Source organism: Nanorana parkeri, unplaced genomic scaffold (assembly GCF_000935625.1).
Source record: "Nanorana parkeri isolate BGI_ZX_2015 unplaced genomic scaffold, ASM93562v1 scaffold1456, whole genome shotgun sequence".
Taxonomy (NCBI): Eukaryota; Metazoa; Chordata; class Amphibia; order Anura; family Dicroglossidae; genus Nanorana; species Nanorana parkeri.
This window is the reverse complement of record NW_017307724.1, coordinates 153,008-172,351: the sequence shown is the minus strand read 5'-3', so window position 1 is coordinate 172,351 and position 19,344 is coordinate 153,008. Positions and strand designations below refer to the sequence as shown.

The window sequence follows — 19,344 nt, the reverse complement described above, 5'->3', positions numbered from 1 at the left end:
ACAACTATTAGTATAAAAGCTATTGTACTGCCAATACACACTCTCAAGTGAACAAGATAAAGAACCTAACTTTTAGAGTTCCACCAATGTCTTTACACATTTGCACAATCAGTCTGAACTAAAGTCAAGATTGCAAACAAACAAAACACAAATTGTTCCTCTACACAGAATCCACACTTTCTTCAGCTTTAACGCTCATTAACGTACAGCATTCAATACTTTATCCACTATTACAACTTCACATACACTCAAGGACAACAAACAATTAGAGCTTTTGCATATTCAATGAACAACTCAACACACTTTCAACCCTTCTACAAAGTCCAAGATCCAGCTGACTTCACCACGAGATCCGTGCAACAGGTCTGGTCCGTTCTTTCAGCAACTTGAGTTAGAGCAATTCCATCTTGTAGGCTCTATGTGGATTTAGGAATTTCCACACTCTTTCTGGGGTGCCAAATGTAGAATGTGCTCTGATTTGGGGGTGCCTTAAATTACTGATGAACAACTGAATCTTAAATAAGTGTTGGGTTTGTTTACAAATAGGGATATACATACATTCTAATTACAATTAAGGGAATCGGGAAGGGGATTGGAAGGGGTCAGGATCCTTGAGCTAGCTACACCATCCTCTCTCTCATTCACACATGCCATGGGTTTTTCTCTGTTCTCAGAACACGCCTCTCCAGCAGGTCTCAGCGAATCACATTCTTGATTGCAGAGTTCAGAAAGACTTGTCTTGTCCAAAGGTCTTGCTATTTAGCTAGGTTAGTGTCACACAGGAAGAAGGTTCCATCATATGCCCCTGCCCCCATTCCAGCATATATGCCTTGCTGACACAGGTGTGGGCAGTAAATACCAGCAGGGGGTCGGGCTTGCCCCAAGACATGACAGTCCTGCAGATCTCCTTTGATCAGTGTCCAGCCCAGGAACCCTTTGATGGTCTTCATTTGCATATCAACAGCCACGGGCAGTTCAGGATATCAAGGAACCTTTCCATCAAAGCTGTATCATAGATGTCAATTTTATAGGTTCCAACAGTACTGAAAGAGCAGCCTGGACTGGAATCTGACCTGGGCTACACAGGAAGCCCAGGCCAGATTCCAGTCCAGGCTGTTCTTTCAGTACTGATCCCAAAAAACATTTGGGCTGGAACTGATGGACTTGTGCTCAGAGGTAAAATCCCAAGTGTCACTGTTCGTTGACAAACATTGTGTTGCATTAGACAACCTATTCAAAATGAATGATCTTAAACCCACAGCTACGCATGTGAAAACAGGGCAGGGTGCATTGTATCTCAGTCAAGCACAGGGCACCATGCATTGTGCTGTGCTGCATTGCAATGCACATGCATTTTGTAGAGATGTTGGGGTGCCATTTACTATGAATGACATGACCAACACATGTAATGTGTGTTGCCATACGTTACCCCAGCACACTGGTGTGTATTGGCCTAATTGGAGGTTAATTTAAAATGCATAATGCACTTTTAAGAGGATTCTAGTGGGTAAGATCCCTGCTTCACGCTTTAGCCTAAAACTTTCACAATTCATAATGAAAGATGATAAATCTGCTTGGGATAAAACTCAACAATAAGTGTTCTGGCAAATAAAGGAAACAGGGATTTTGAAGATGTCCCTGTTATCTTCAAATCAAAACAGTATGCATTTGTTTTCTTTATTTCCCTAAAGAAACATAGTGTCCTACACAATAGGAATAAGGTCTTAAAGGAGAACTATGGGGTCAGTGTTTTCCCCATAGTTCTCCTTAGGGTAATGGGAGGACAAAAAGTAGCGTCCTCCCGTTACCCTAAGCTCAGTATACCGCGAGCTACAGCTCGCGGTATACTGAGACGCCGGAGCGGATCCCGACTTAGACGACGGGATTCGCCCAACTGCGTGAGTGACAGTTGGCTCTGCCTATCTAGAGGCAGAGCCAGCTGTACCCTCCCCCGTCCGTTCCTCCAGTCAGCGCTGGCAGATCGGAGCGGGGAGAGGGGAATCCAGCCCCTCCCCCTGTCACGGCAGTGAGCCGTGACAGGATCGAGAGGTGAGCGAACCCGGTATGTGTTCGTTCACCTCCCGATCTACTGAGCTGACCTGTGACAGTCTCATTGTCACAGGTCGGCTAGAACTATAAGGTGAGTGAAAAGCACTCACCTCATAGTTCTCCTTTAAGCAATGGTGTCCTGAGCTATACTAATAATGGAGGGGTTTGGTCTAACTATATGTGTTTACACCTACAATCCAGAAACATTCAAATGCCTTTTTCACTCCTTTCTAATTGCCTGTTAAAGGAACTTTGGTGTTCACACTCCTTTTGAATGACTCAATATTCTTTGTAATTGTGCTGTAGTTTATACGAATACATCATAAATAAATAGACTAAATAAACTTATTGCTAGGACACTGTTGAAGTTGTGAACCACATTATTACTGACTTGCAGAATGGAGCATGACCAGGTTTCTCTCCTTTATTTCAGGTTTTCCGCACGGATTTAATAACGGCTATGAAAGTACCAGACTCCTACCAGTTTGGACCAGAAGACTTTTACATACTGGCTGATCCATGGAGGCAAGATTGGGAGAAAGGGGTGCAGGTAACTGCAAATATAGATGCAGTGCCTCAGCCACAGGTCAGGCAAGTAAACTCATCTGTCCAATCAACTCCATATATGGTGCTTTAGGTTTTATTTAATTGCAAGTAGATTAGAGTTCTTACATACAGGTGCATAAGTTAAGACTTAATACCATGTAAAATTCTGTCAGTTTAAATGATATGATTGATGCATAGTATTGCTATATCAGCTATTTATTATTGGAACTCCTCTCATTTATACATACTCAAGTTCAGAACCCTATGTGTATTTTTCAAGATCTTTAAAGCCGACCTTTACCCCCATTCACTAAAAATCACATCAGCATGCAGCTCTGCATGCTGATTTAAAATCATCTTACATTCATAAGTTAAACTAACATGTTTTTGATTTACTTACAAATAAAGTTTATATACTTCCTCATCCTTTTCTGGCACAAATTATGTAATGTGCCAAAGTGTTGCATCCTGGGAAGGTTACATCAGCAGAGCATTGCTGGGAAATCTCATGAGATCTCAGGGAAAGGCATTTTCCTCCCCTGAGAAGATGGGCATGATCACATGTCCTAGTCACATGTGCCAGAGTTCCAAGAAGTAAAAGGAGATCTAGTAATCTGCCCTTAGTAAAAATGGCCACTGTCTAAAGACTGGGGAAGAAAAGAGCAATGGGGTATGTAAAGAATATAAAGCCAGCAATTATGTATCTGTTTTGTAGATTATCAACACTAAACATTTCTAAAGATGTGTTTGGGAATCGCCCACTACCGCCGTTTGCTCTGGCGGTGCCATTTTTTTCTAATGGCACCCCCAGTCACGCCGGGCAGATTGCGCACGATCACAGTTTAAAAAACCGTGCAGTGCGTGTCACCAAAAAAGTGCACATGTGCCTTTTTTCAGCGAATGCCGCGCAGATGTAACCCCAATTAAATCAATGGGGCCGCGCGGCAACCGCTGTGTGCACACGATCGCACGGTCCTGGGATCGCCGATGTTTGAACCTAGCCTAAAGTGTTTATGAATGCAACCACTCTTCAATATTTTTATCTAAACCGAGGCTAAGTGGCTATAATACAACAGTGAAATCTTGTCCAGTCTTGATTGGATTTGTACAGTTTAATGATTTATGCCAAACTACAACCTAAATAATCTGTACATCATAGTATCCTTTTAAATTGTTTATTTAGTTGGAACACAGAGGTTCAGTCACAGAAATGTAGCGAGAATTATCATATGTCACAAATCTTTACATTGCATGCCACATTATAGTAGTATCTGGAGTATTTCGCTATGAAATACCTCTCTGGTATTGAAGGATATAAAGACAATGCATGTGTCCCCTCCCAGCTCCCTTTTTTAGTGTATATAAGACAGGTAAACAGTGGGTTCGGTAGGTGGCAAAGAAAAAGAAAGGAAAGCTACATAATACGGGTTTCGGGAGCATAGCAGACATGGAGGCAGGGTGTAAATAGGGGAGATAGGGGAGGGGCGAGAGAGGAATATGGGGGTCAGGGAGAACAGGAGGAAACAATGGTGGGATGTGGATGAGGGAAGAGAAGATAGGGTTGTATCCTGCTTGGCTCTACAGTGAATCTCATCATCTACAGAATGTCTGATTGCCTAATGCATTAATGCCTGTCTTGGGATGACATGAGAGTATTATGAGATTTTTTTTTTTACTACTGTTAGTGAAGCAGCTATGTAACATTGCTAGTCATCAAGTTGTAATGCTGCCCTGGTCAGACAGAAACACATGGCTAACGGACAGCGATAAGGTGCTACACCTTAACAGCCTTAAAGTAAAAGCTTTATAGAAGGTGGGTGGCATTAAGAGGTTTAATGTACAGATTAGGGTCGTTTTGGTTAAAGTCACAATTGTCTAGGGCATATTTGTGTGTGAGTTATAGATCATTCATTTCTATCTCAGCAGCGAACTATAATTCGATAAACAAGGCAAATGATATAGGACGTGGTATCTTTAAAACTAACATAAACAAATAAAGCATGAACCAATAGTTTATGCAAAGGTACTCCCTAAAACATATCATGATCCTTTGTTACTATGCTATTATAGACCTATGCTATTAAAATGAACGTGAAAACTCCTAAAACTTGCTAAAGCACTGTTAACCTACGAGCACTAAATTTCTGGGTGCCCTGATAAGCAAGTTTCTACAGTGTTCTATACTCCAGATATGGGACTTTTTTTTAAATGCAGCAAGTTGACTCATTGCCAGCATTATTATGCCACAATGACTAGTATATATGTCTCATATGGCCCATGGGCTCATGGATCTTACTCCCCCTATCTCTGATCCACCTTTCTCTCACATCACAATGAACTTATGATACATCATTAGGGTCCAGTATACACATGTGCCACCATGCCAGTTATGGTAATCTCAACATCAGATTGTAAGACTTAAAAAAGCGGAGTTATATATACTGAAAAAAGTAACACCTGAAAGAAAGTTGTGTGGATGACACAAAATTATGAACAATGCTGTGTTGGATTCGATATGGCACATTGAGTGTCAGGTGTTTCTTCCTTAATTATGAACATTTGCCATCATTGTGATCAGATGGCTGCCATGTGCCTTGGCATCTGCTGGATACAGAATATGTGTGCCTTCTGTCCCAAAATCTATTATCTGTGAAGTTAAATTATATGAGTATTGCATATGCGATCAGTGTGAGCTGAGATCTAGATCTCTAGACATTTTGAAAATCAAATATGTTTCTACTATTTCTTCTGTGGGTTGTAGGATATTGGAAATACAACTAACCAATGTGGTTTATGGCATAGTGTAATATTCTTGTGATTGCTAGTAGCTGTGGGCCATGAGCTTAATATATATTTTTTGGATTGCTCAGGGCATGTTCACAGGATGTCCAGATTCTGTCCAGACCAGAACAGTTAGCTCCTGGACCAAAAACGCATCCCATTGTATCCCTATGTGATTTCTGGGCTACAGTTCACACCTTTGTCGTGCTTTCTGTTCCAGACCAAACAAAATACGGCATGTCTTATTTTTTCTGGTCTGGAATGCTCCGGAACATGCAAAACGCGTAAAAACGCATGGGACGCACTGGGATGCACCTGAAAGCCCATTTTAAGCTTAAAAAGAACTGGAACGTGGTAAAATCACTGTAAAAATGCACTGCACTGTGTTTGCAGATCTGGTCCAGACATGGCGTGAACATAGCCTCAGTATGTACATATATTTAGATACTGTAAAATAATTTTGGAATGATTGTTTATATTATAGTATTTTGGTTTTTATCTTTAATGCTATCTTTTCTATTTCAATGGACAGAAATAATTTGACTGTTTTTGACTAATCAGACCTATTTCCTCTCAAAAAAAAAAAGGTAAAACAGATTTCTGTTTTTATATAGACCCATTATTGTTAAGTATTCTTTTCTACTTGTCTAAAATCTTTGCTCTGTACTCATAGTCTATTTTCCACATTTTGTGGTCATTGCTGAAAAACTAGTGCTAAGCTTTCAAGATTAAAAAATGTAACTGGTCATAGGCCTCATTTACACAGGCAATGACATATTTGCCTGTTTAAATGTACGTATATATTGCATGTAAAAATTTTAAATGCAGGGGTGCAGAATTCCTATCACCTGACACCCGGGACATGCAGACAGGCAAGTGAATTTCTTGCCTGTCTGCAGGGGAAGCCGCCGCTCGTTTTGTATAGCATCCTTGTTAGCTCCTGTGTGATAGCAAAAAAAGTACTTTTCCTCAGTTTAAACATTTCACATGTTTTCTATTTTCTATTGTGATTAAAATCTGGGTTTATGAGATTTGCAAATCATTGCATTCTGTTTCTATGTAAATTTTACACAACGTCACAGCTTTTTTGGAATTGTTCACCTGACACCCGGGACATGCAGACAGGCAAGTGAATTTCTTGCCTGTCTGCAGGGGAAGCCGCCGCTCGTTTTGTATAGCATCCTTGTTAGCTCCTGTGTGATAGCAAAAAAAGTACTTTTCCTCAGTTTAAACATTTCACATGTTTTCTATTTTCTATTGTGATTAAAATCTGGGTTTATGAGATTTGCAAATCATTGCATTCTGTTTTTATGTAAATTTTACACAACGTCACAGCTTTTTTGGAATTGGGGTTGTACTTCTCAGATCAATTCTGTGTTTAAATAAAACAAAATGCAGGAGGCTTGTGTGAATGTAACCTTAAAATGTAACATAATAGATGCCTTGACCGAACACTCGTACTGCTCAAAAATCACCCACAGAGGAAGAGATATAATAGTTAGGTGTGATGACTAGACATGGGCTTGATGTTTGAGTCAAACTCAAGTTCGACTCGAACATCAAGTCGAACTTGAGTTTGACTCAAACATCAGCAGTTCGTGTGTTTGGGCACTGTGCCTTGTGAGCCCTGATTGGCTAAAGCCTTGCACCTGACCACATGTCAGGTGCAAGACTTTGCCCAATCAGGGCGCACTACTCTGTAAAAGCCATTTGCCCCACCCCCCCCATTTTTGGGGGTGGGACTCCTCCTTAAATTCCGACCAGACCTTAAGTGCATGGTATGACAAAGGGGGAACCCCACACGCTTTTTTTTCTACATGGGGTCCCTCCGAAAATTCCTACCAGACCTTAAGGGTCTGGCATGACTTCTGAGTGGGACCTCACACCTTTTTTTTCCTTTTTAAATGGGGTCCCTCCTAACATTGTTTGGGAAGGGGAACCGTGCAATTTTCTTTTCTTTTTAAATGTATTTTTTTTCTTTAAAAATTTAATTTTTGCTGCAGCAGGTTCTGTACATTGTACAGATGTGCCACTATACAGGCAGTTTAAGGGGACCCCCAAGGCAAGATATTTAAAGGAATTTTTAATTTTTATTGTTTTACTTTATGTGATGTGGGGCCTAATATACACATACACTAAAGGTGTCCATACACCTTCCGATTATCGTACGATAATCGCGGGTGATCCCGCAATCGTACCATAATCGGCAGCTGTATGGGCAGCGTGCGACCGCTTCTACTGTAAGGTCGTACCACTTTGGTCTTCCAAGCATGCTGGAAAACCTGACGAAAATCGTACGATTTTCGGCGGGTTGGCTGCGTGGTCGGAAGACGAATGCTGCACGGGCCGGTGTGCGCAAGCGCACACTGCCCGCTCAGCACTACAATCATCGCAAGCCCTCCCCCCAGGTGCGGCTGGAGCGCTTCGCCTGCCATCCTGACACCCCAGCCAAGACACAGAGACTCTCCTGCTCGGCGGATCGTGCCTTCCGCAGAGAACTGGTGCCTGACCCTCCACATTCTTCTGCCTCTGATTCGGACAGCCTAGATGAGACCGCAGTGACTGTGAGTACTGCTCTTAAGTCTGCCAAGGGCCCCAAACCACCTAAGGCCAAATCCAAATTGGCTGAACACACCATTGCTGATGTCTTTTCAGCTGTGCAGCTGTGCAATACCGCACTGACCTCTCTAACAGACCAGGTACAGGGGAGGAGAGCAGACATCTCCTTTATACCCCATGATCTGCAGAAAGTGCGGGAACGCACATCTGCCCTGGAAGGTAGAGTTAATGATCTGGAAGATTCTACATCCCCTTTGATCTCTGATGTCAAAATGGCACTGCATGATATATCTGTGAACACCCTGAAAACAGATGACATTGAAAACCGGTTACGCCACAATAACATCTGTGCTGTCGGTATACCAGAGTGTGCTGAAGGGGCCAATGCTACTGATTATATTGAAACCTGGCTGGGTGAGGTCTTTGGGAAGGAATAATTGTCCCCCTTATTTGCTGTGGATAATGCTGTTTCCCGACTTCTCCCAAGAGGTTCAACGACGCAGAGCAAAATTTCTTGATGTCAAGAAGCGTTTCCATCATCTGCGCTTGTCATACTCCATGATCTACCCTGCGAGGCTCCGAGTGATTGTTGATGGAGAAACACAGTTTTTTGATAACCCCTCTCAAGCTTCGTCCTGGCTGGATAAGTTTGACCCGCCGCCGAGCTTCTTCTAACACCTCATTATTCATATTTGCTCACTGAATGAGTCCCTTCTTCTCTTTTTGCTTGCTGCTACCACCCGGAATTATCCTCTGTGCGGTAGCCTAACCATCTACACTGCAAATGTATGAAAAACTCCCCCTTTTTTTAATTTACGGCATTGCCACACTGGATGGAGTACCTTCTGTTTTCTTGTTTTGGGATGCCCTCAGTGACACGAACTGTTGCCATCTTTCCCCCAAGAGATTTACGATTATGCAGCGCCAACAAAAATTATGTGAACAAATATCAGTGACTGTACATTGTAATGTGTATCGTGATAAATTATTGAAAATGAAGGCGGCAGCAAAACAAGACCACACGGGTCAAAGCATAAATATTTTTTCGATTATGCAGCGCCAACACAATAGTAAATAAGTGATAAATTAAACCATATAATGTGAACAAACACCATTAATTATATAATGTGAATATGTGTAATTCAGTGAAACAAAAACAAATAAATGTGAAACTGTGTCCACTTTTGAAAAAAATAAAGAAATTCAATGAAATTCAATGAAATAAAATACAGAGTGAAAAGTCAGTGTGTTGTGTATTTCTTTTTTTCAAACACCGTGAATGGTAATAAGGTGTTCCAAGCAAGAGCAGGATGTAAATTCACGAAACAGTTCCGTGATGTTTGTTTGGGGATGCCGGCAAATGCCATGTGAATCCACTCAGGGTATATACTCACCACAATGTAGTGGCTGTGGTAAGCAGCCTGTAGAGCTTTTAGAGAGATGAATTCTCCTGAAGTTGTGGCGTCTCCGCTGCAACTCTCGACGGTCTGTGACTGGTGAATGGTTTATCTGCGGAATCATACAAGAAAAAGACCTCTCATAGTGTAGAATTTTCAAAAGGATTTTATTCGAATCAAAATAAGACTAAGACAACGAAATCCACAGGCAAAAACCAAAAAAAATCCAAAGAAAGATGTTCCGATCGGCAAAACTACAAAATCGGGGGTCTTACAGCCTATCTTTTGGATTCATTGGTATGCCATTTAGGGGACAAGAACACGAATGGTTCATTGCTAGAAATAAGATTTATCCCCTTATATCAGGGTTTATACAATAGAAACAATGCAAAGGAGTCTGACCATCAATCCTAACATAATGCCCATAGATCATGGACCCATAAGATCATTGGCCTTTTATTTTTTATATTTTATGTCTGTTAAATATAATTATATTGGTGTCTTTGAACATGTAATATTAATAGATCCACCACATAGGAATTTTATGTAACAGTATGTAGTATGTTCCGATCGTAAGATACAAAGCTTTGAAGATCGGTTTACACTACACACTCTATCCTAATTAAATTAAACAATAGTGTAGTACTGGTAGTCAATTCACTGCCAATCAGCTAATTGACCACACTATATAGGGAAGGATCTGGTATAGCAAGTTAGACCTGCTAAATCCCTGAGGACGTCGATAAGACGAAACGCGTAGGGGCGGGCCTAACTTCACGCTACACCAGATACAGGATTTTGTAGTTTTGCCGATCGGAACATCTTTCTTTGGAATTTTTTTGGTTTTTGCCTGTGGATTTTGTTGTCTTAGTCTTATTTTGATTCGAATAAAATCATTTTGAAACTTCTACACTATGAGAGGTCTTTTTCTTGTATGATCCCGAAGATAAACCATTCACCAGTCACAGACCGTCGAGAGTTGCAGCGGAGACGCCACAACTTCAGGAGAATTCATCTCTCTAAAAGCTCTACAGGCTGCTTACCACAGCCACTACATTGTGGTGAGTATATACCCTGAGGGGATTCACACGGCATTTGCCGGCATCCCCAAACAAACATCACGGAACTGTTTCCTGAATTTACAACCTGCTCTTGCTTGGAACACCTTATTACCATTCACGGTGTTTGAAAAAAAGAAATACACAACACATGGACTTTTTCACTCTGTATTTTATTTCATTGAATTTCTTACATTTTTTCAAAAGTGGACACAGTTTCACATTTATTTGTTTTTGTTTCACTAAATTACACATTTTCACATTATATAATTAATGGTGTTTGTTCACATTATATGGTTTAATTTATCACTTATTTACTATTGTGTTGGCGCTGCATAATCGAAAAAATATCTTTCCCCCAAGGTTTCCCTGTGTGGACGGTGTTGGCAATGTTTTTCGTTTACTGTTCCTATTCTACCTATTTAAAAAAAAAAATGTATGACTTTCTATCACCATGAACCACACCTTCTAGAGACCTCCATAGGTGGTTCTTGTTATGTATACCTAATACTGGTTTTTCCTCGTTGCCATATGTCTGACCATTTAATTATGCTAGTCTCCTGGAATGTGAGAGGTCTGGGAGATGTTGCAAAGAGACGATCTGTCCTTGATTGTATTCTCCATATTAAACCTTCTGTTATTTGTCTACAGGAGACACATCTGACTGTGGACTTCTCCGGTGCCCGTAGCAGACGCTTCTGCCAAGCAGTTTACCATTCTTACTACTCTTCTTATTCTAGAGGAGTTTCCATTCTCATTCATAAAAACTTACCCTTCTCCTGTAAAGGTGGATGAAGCAGTACACTATGTATTTCTTCATTGCTACATCTTAGTGTTAACCTGTGTCATTGCTTATATTTATATCCCACCACCATTCTCCAATGCTCTGCTTAAAGATCTTGGTCGTTTTTTGGTGAATAAGCTACTGATCCCTAGTCTAGTGTTAGGGGATTTTAATGGTGTTTTGAATACATCTATGGATACATTTTCACACAATTTAACTGTAGACTCCACACCCATCACACCTCTTAGTAAATTTTGTGTGGAATTGGGGTTGGTGGATTTGTGGTGATTGTCCCATTCCACAGATTTACAATACACCTGTCATTCTAAGTCCCATAATTCCCTTTCACGGATTGATCTTGCCATGGGCATATCTGAAATGAACCCATATGTCAAATTAGTTAACATTCACTTGAGATGTCTTTCAGATCACTCCATGCTATCTGTCCAACTAGCCCTGGGTAGGCGCTGACCCATGCTTCCTTGGCGCCTGCACCTGTTCTGGTTGACATTGTTTAAGGATTGCCTATAATTGGAGAATGTCATTCTGTTTTTCCTGTCTGTGAACACTCCTTCTGCACCTGCTGGTGTGGTTTGTGATACATTGAAGGCCTATCTTAGGGGGTATTTTCCTTAAAAACTTTAGTTCCATCACATCCAAGACTAGACGGCTCGCCAACTGGTGGCTGATAGTGAAAGGGCCTATGTGACCAATTCCACTGCACGCACTGAAAGTGAATGGCTGACTGCACAAGGTTCTTGTAATGGATCCCGGGGACGCCGCCGTTCCGACTCACGGAACCGAGTGGAAGCTCCGCCCCCGGGCCGACGACGTCATACGAGACCGCCCCCGGCCTCGTCATAAGCCTCAATCTCACAACTGTCTGGCGTTCCAGCAACCCAGCGTGGACGCCAGACGAGTGCCGGTCTCCTTGCCTGCAGTCACACTCACCAGAGCCTGCCTCAGTACTCACCACCCGAGACTTGGACCCCCGGCTGACAAACCTCCTGGGACACTCTGAGCTAGCGTGGCCAGGATTAAGCCACCCCGAACAGCAGGACGCCTAAACCGCAAGTATTCCCCTCTGGGTTGCCACCCACAGGGGATTTAAACTCTCTGCTGTAAGCTATCTGGGACTTGTACGTACTTTTGCATTGAAGATAAGGGAAGTCTTCCCCTGCTGGTGACTAACGATATTGCCTTCACTACTGAGATTATACTGATTCTGTGGAACACTTGTTACAAACCTGCTTGATGAACTGTGATATTACTTGGCTATCATATGTGAAGTGAACATATAAAGTTATACAATCAACAGGTTCATTGCTATATAAGTGATTGGGAACCCAACGTATAGGGGTTGTGTGTATAGAACATAATCTCTTAAGACGTGCATTGCTATGTGAAGTTAACATTAGTTAAGCTTAAGACTCCCAACATTGTTCCTAGAGACCCCTCCTTACTGCGCATTCCTTTATACTAATTACTTTAGGTGTAGCAAGCTTAGTTAGGTTGGAAGATAGATCAATGATGCACTGAGCTTGCTTGGCAATATCAAACCTTGCCATCACGTACTCCTGGGCTAGAGCACGTGATTGTTGATGTGTCTCCGCAGCTGAGCTCCATCTTCCTATTTAAATAGAACATTACAGTTCTCTCAATACCCTGATGGAAGAGCAATCCCGGAATAAACAGTTTTTTTGCCAAATGGGTCTTTTGGGCAGAAGGGGACGTGGCAGGCAAACTCCTGGCTCAGATAGCTAGGGCTCAACAGCCTACTACTTACATTGGTGCTATCTCTGGCTCTTTGGGGGTTACCCATTCTAGTCAGGGAATGGTGTCTGAAATCTTCTGTAAATTCTATACCTCGCTGTACCAAACAAGAGCTAGCTATTCTGACCTCGAACTTTAGTCGTATCTGCGTGGTATCTCTTTCCGTCTCTCTCACCTGCTGATGGCATGGACCTAGGGGCCCCCATTAATCTGGAGGAACAGGAAAGTGCGGTAGCTAGCTTCGCCAATGGTAAGGCTCCTGGCCCGGATGGGCTCTTTATTGAAGTATATAAAACGTATAATGCAACGCTTCTCCCTACACTTCTAGAGAGGTATAATGCTGCTTTTTCCACTGGCTCCCTGCCTGCTACGATGTATGAGGCCATCATAGTGGTATTAACCAAAAAAAAATTAAATTCCATTACTGCCGGAATCATATAGACCTATCTCCCTTTTGCACACTGATGTCAAGATCTTGGCTAAAGTGCATGCAACTAGACTATCACAACAAATTGCTTTAGTGGTTCATACGGATCAGTCCGGCTTTATTCCTCATAAGTCTACTGCAATTAATATTCACAGAGTGTTCCTGAACATGCAGGTCCCTATTGACAATCCGGGCAACAGAGCCTCCCTTCTTTGGACATTGCAAAGGCGTTTGACAGTGTGGAGTGGCGTTATTTGTGGGCGGTTCTATGCACCTTTGGTTTTGGACCTAACTTTTGCAGACGGGTGCGCTTGCTGTATAATGACCCTTCTGCAAGGATAAAGATCAATGACTCCTTGTCTTCTGCCTTCACTTTGCAGAGAGGTACTAGACAGGGATGCCCTTTATCACCCTTACTGTTTGCCCTTGCCATTGAGCCTCGCTGCTTTGGTCAGACACTCTGCAGATGTGATAGATTTCAAATGAGGCACGCGTGAGGAAAATATTGTCCTATATGCTAATGACACTTTGTTGTTTTTAGCAGACACGGTGTCCTCTCTATCTAATGTCATGTCCCTGTTGTCGGACTTTGCTACTATCTCGGGTCTGGTTGTCAACTAGGAGAAGTCCAATCTTTTCCCATTGGATCCACTGTGTGCGCCATTGGCTACTGCTATGGCACACTTATGGGTCCAATCCAACATTACCTATCTTGGTATACAATTATCTGCTTCCCCAGTTGATAATCTTACTCTGAACTTACATCCCCTTTTGACAAAATTTAAATCTCAACATAATGTGTGGGCCAAATTACCGTTGTCAGTGGCTGATAGAGCAAACTTGATTAAGATGGTCTGGATGCCTCAGTTGCTCTACGGTCTCCATAATTCCCCCATTTGGATCCCTAAAAAGACCTTTTGCTTAATTGATAGCATCTTTAGGGAACTTATCTGGAAAATGAAACCCCCAGATTGCGGCTTGATGTTCTGCAGAGGCCGAAGGATTTGGGTAGACTGGCACTCCCTAGTCCGTGACTCTTCTTCCTTGCCTCTCAGCTGCAACATTTTACGGCATGGGCATCTGAGGATCATCAAATCACAGTCATTCTACATCCTTCTCTATCTGTTCCAGGGACTAAGTCTCCTACACTACCTGGACAGTGACCTATATACTAAAACTTATTCTACACTCCCTACCTTAAAGTTGATAGGGCAGGTCTGGGATGTGGCTAAACTTGCATTGGGTGTTTCTGCCCTAAATAGGTACACACCTCTGTGGCGGAAGGCCGCCTCCCGGAACTTCTCCCTCTCCGAGGCACTGTTGACTGGTCTAGTAAAGGGGTGGTGTCTGTTTCCCAACTATATCGAGATGGTAAGATATGTAATTTCAAACATTTGGACTCTCCGGTAGGTGCTATTTCCAGTTCCTTCAGATTACTCATGCTCGGCCTGGTCCTCCTACATTCTCTCCCACTCCGATATTTTATACGGTACTGTTGACTACTAACACCAAAGGGATTATCTCGTTTTTATACGCCCACCTCCTGCTTAGTCAGCTGTTTTTCTCCCTCTGCGATGCAGGGAGGGCGATGTAGGACCCATATGAGATGACATCTGGGAAGATGTTCTTCAAGGGGTTACTCAGATTTTGTTGTCCCCTACTCACATATTGACACAACTGTTTATTATTCATAGAATATATCATCCCCGCTAAATTTTTTGTTTCCCTTAGGGCTGACTCCAATTGTCCCAATTATGGTTTCCAGTGTGGCTCCCTGATTCATTTGCTCTGGAGATGCCCTAAGCTGGTTCGGTACTGGGATGAGATTATAAATACTCTTACCCTTGTGTTCGCCTCCTCCCTACTCCATTCACCATTGGTGTGCATTCTTGGTGTTATTGAAGCTACTGACCTAACCCATCACACAATTTCGGCCCTTAAATGTGCTCTATTTACCGTGAACAGGCTTGTGGTTCGCAGATGGCTCTCTTCCTCCACTCCTACTTTGAATCTATGGCTGGTGGAACTTGACAAGATAGTCGCCTATGAACGCATTACCTTTCAAATGAGGGGTGTCTTGCTCAAGTTCCACTCTCTCTGGGATAGATGGTTGACATACCATGGTAATGACATCCCTGACTAAGTAGATCACGAACTTGCCTATGATTTTTAGATATGGTATAATTTCTTACTATGTAACCATTTGGTTTCGTTTGGAGGTGTTGGCTATTTTTATTGTGATATGTGGGTGTGATATTCCTGCATTGTTCACAATGTACCAATTATTCAATGTGCCTTGGCGTGGGCTAACGGCTCATTCTTTGTTGAATTTTGTTATGCATGTGTTCTTTTTTTCCTTTTCTTCTTTATTTCTTTTTTTGTATTTGAAACTATGCAAAATCAATAAGAACTATCTGCGTTAAAAATTATAATGGCCCCAAGTAAGGTAAGCATGCACTCTTGTGAGAAAGCAGGGAAATGAATTTTTGGGCAGACTGGCAACTACAAATGCAATGTACATAATTGCTGTGCCTATCAATACATGTGGCATAGAAAAAAGGAAATACTTTTCATGGAAAACACTTTCCCCATCCAACAATTTATAAATTGTGGCACTGAGTATGTAATGTATGGGTTATTGTGCCCTTGTGGGAAAACACAAACACTCTGTTCCTAAACATTTTTTGATTCACCACAATGCCAGCATAGAAAACTTGAAAGATTTTAGTATTGAGGCAATCCCTGCTATGAGAGCTTCAGGCATCAGACATAAAAAAATTTGCGAGAGAGAAATGTTTTGAATCTTTGAATTAAATAGTTTGGCACCTAATGGCCTCAATGATGCATTTGAAGTAGCCTCAGTCATTTAATGTCTATATTTTCTTAAGGCCAATTGTTGCTTAACCTCCCTGGCGGTAATCCCGAGTGTGGCTCGGGGTTAATTTTCAGTACCAAAAGCGGTAACCCCGAGCCAAACTCGGGATTACACTGTAGTGTCACTTACCTTGTCCCTACGAGCCCCTGGTGTCCTCCTGCTGTGTCCTCCTGCTGTGTCCTCCGGCCGATGCTGGCATCCTTCTTCCAGGTTCCTTCCCTGCGAGCACAGTCGTCGCAGGGGGTCGGAAACAGCGGTAAATTCAAAAGTGAAAACATGACATGCACACAATACATTGTAATCTGTTATGATTACATTACTGTATCAAACCATTTCACCTCAGTTTTGTCCCTAGAGCTTTGTCCAGTGCCCTGCCTGCACTTTTACCATTCTTTCTGCCTGGAAACTTGAGGAAAAAAAAATCACTTCTACTGTCGTGGTAAACAACCTGCTTCCCTATTTATAATGGTCTGGCCCTCTAGCAACTTCAGCGCGAAATTATAGCTTGTACCAATTATTCAATGTGCCTTGGCGTGGGCTAACGGCTCATTCTTTGTTGAATTTTGTTATGCATGTGTTCTTTTTTTCCTTTTCTTCTTTATTTCTTTTTTTGTATTTGAAACTATGCAAAATCAATAAGAACTATCTGCGTTAAAAATTATAATGGCCCCAAGTAAGGTAAGCATGCACTCTTGTGAGAAAGCAGGGAAATGAATTTTTGGGCAGACTGGCAACTACAAATGCAATGTACATAATTGCTGTGCCTATCAATACATGTGGCATAGAAAAAAGGAAATACTTTTCATGGAAAACACTTTCCCCATCCAACAATTTATAAATTGTGGCACTGAGTATGTAATGTATGGGTTATTGTGCCCTTGTGGGAAAACACAAACACTCTGTTCCTAAACATTTTTTGATTCACCACAATGCCAGCATAGAAAACTTGAAAGATTTTAGTATTGAGGCAATCCCTGCTATGAGAGCTTCAGGCATCAGACATAAAAAAATTTGCGAGAGAGAAATGTTTTGAATCTTTGAATTAAATAGTTTGGCACCTAATGGCCTCAATGATGCATTTGAAGTAGCCTCAGTCATTTAATGTCTATATTTTCTTAAGGCCAATTGTTGCTTAACCTCCCTGGCGGTAATCCCGAGTGTGGCTCGGGGTTAATTTTCAGTACCAAAAGCGGTAACCCCGAGCCAAACTCGGGATTACACTGTAGTGTCACTTACCTTGTCCCTACGAGCCCCTGGTGTCCTCCTGCTGTGTCCTCCTGCTGTGTCCTCCGGCCGATGCTGGCATCCTTCTTCCAGGTTCCTTCCCTGCGAGCACAGTCGTCGCAGGGGGTCGGAAACAGCGGTAAATTCAAAAGTGAAAACATGACATGCACACAATACATTGTAATCTGTTATGATTACATTACTGTATCAAACCATTTCACCTCAGTTTTGTCCCTAGAGCTTTGTCCAGTGCCCTGCCTGCACTTTTACCATTCTTTCTGCCTGGAAACTTGAGGAAAAAAAAATCACTTCTACTGTCGTGGTAAACAACCTGCTTCCCTATTTATAATGGTCTGGCCCTCTAGCAACTTCAGCGCGAAATTATAGCTAATTATAGCTAATTTGCCTACAAACATCAGGTGGTCATATATATATGTATACATATATAGGTATATATATAGGATATAGGTCACACCTTCATATCAGCTTCAAAAACTGACTGTATTTGTAGATTCTAGTATACTGTTGCAGATATCTAGTCTGTTTTAAGAATCCACACATCTCTAAAGTGCGATGGTGCAACTACCAATGAATTATGAACTAAATGTTCAATTTGAAAATAGTATTTCACAGCTAAACAGCGGGCAGATTGTTTGATGGCAACCAACAGCGCCAAGAGACAAACTAACTTTTTTTCTGTTCGATCAAAATATTTAGGACAAGAGGATGTGGAGAAGTGGGTTTCCTGAAGACAAGCTATATTAACCCACTGGGACCTTAAATAGGGAGCATTCATGCCTTGTAGACATGTGCACCGGCAACAAATTCCAAAAGTCAATTCGTTTCGGGATTCGGACTAAATTCGATAGTCTGTACGAATTTTCGTTTGTGAATTAATTTTTGTTGCAGCAAAGTGACATTAGAGAAAAGAAAATACTTTTTTTTTTATACAGTGTGCAGAAGAGGAAAAAAAGCTTGAGGTTCCCCCCAATTGTTGAGGACAAGGACCTCTTCCCCACAACCCTGACCCAGTGGTTGTGGGAGTCTGCGGGCAAGGGGGCTTTTTTGCATCGGGGTACCCCTTTAATTAAGGGGGCACCCAGATGCCTCCCCCCTTGTGAATGAGTAAGGGGTACTTGTACCCCTACTCATTCACTAAAGGGTTAAAATTCATAAACAAACCGCACTTTTAGAAAAAATCCTTTAATAGAAAAAAAACTGTCGATTTTTGACTATTCCTTTAATTTAACCCCTTTGTGATGGGAGACAAGATAGGGAGACAAGTGAACAGAAACCAAAAACAAGCTCAGTCATGAAGGGGTTAAACAAAAAAAAAAAGGGCTCCATCGATGTAATCCAGCGTCAATCATGATGCACAACGCCCGCCAACACGCCAAAATAAGAAAAAAGTCCCACCGCACGACGACCGTCCGAACCTGACGAAAACTCCCCGCAAAATGACATCTGCCCGAAAGTGAACAGATGGGCGGAGTGAGCCGTGGGGTCACGGGGCATACTCCGCCCCTTTGACATTGTCAGCTGTCAAATAGTATACCACATAGCATTTGTGAGCTCCCGAATGCCATTCAGGTCTGTGAGCAGAGGTGTCATAATACTTTTCATATGACACCGCTCAATCCCCCCCCCCCCTTCTTGCCCTGCCGGGCCTGTGCTCAGATCAAGGCTCTGTTAGGAATGTCAGGGGGGACCCCACATTCCCCACCCTGGAAATTCATACAGACTACCGCTAACGAAATTCGGAATTGTTTGCATTAGTCATTTCTGTAATTCGGAAATTCAGATACATGTCTAATGCCTTGTACATTGAGAGAAAGCCATTTTAGAGCCATCTACGCAACAAAAAGACTTCA

The 19,344-nt window shown here is 42.1% G+C and overlaps 1 protein-coding gene across 1 annotated transcript in view; it reads left to right on the top strand.

The window, feature by feature from the left end:
- Positions 1-19,344, top strand: part of LOC108798368 (protein Jade-2-like) — a 253,509-nt gene that overhangs the window by 97,591 nt on the left and 136,574 nt on the right. The window contains 1 exon segment of the mRNA XM_018570113.1: positions 2,483-2,635. Coding sequence (XP_018425615.1) covers positions 2,483-2,635 — 153 coding nt within the window.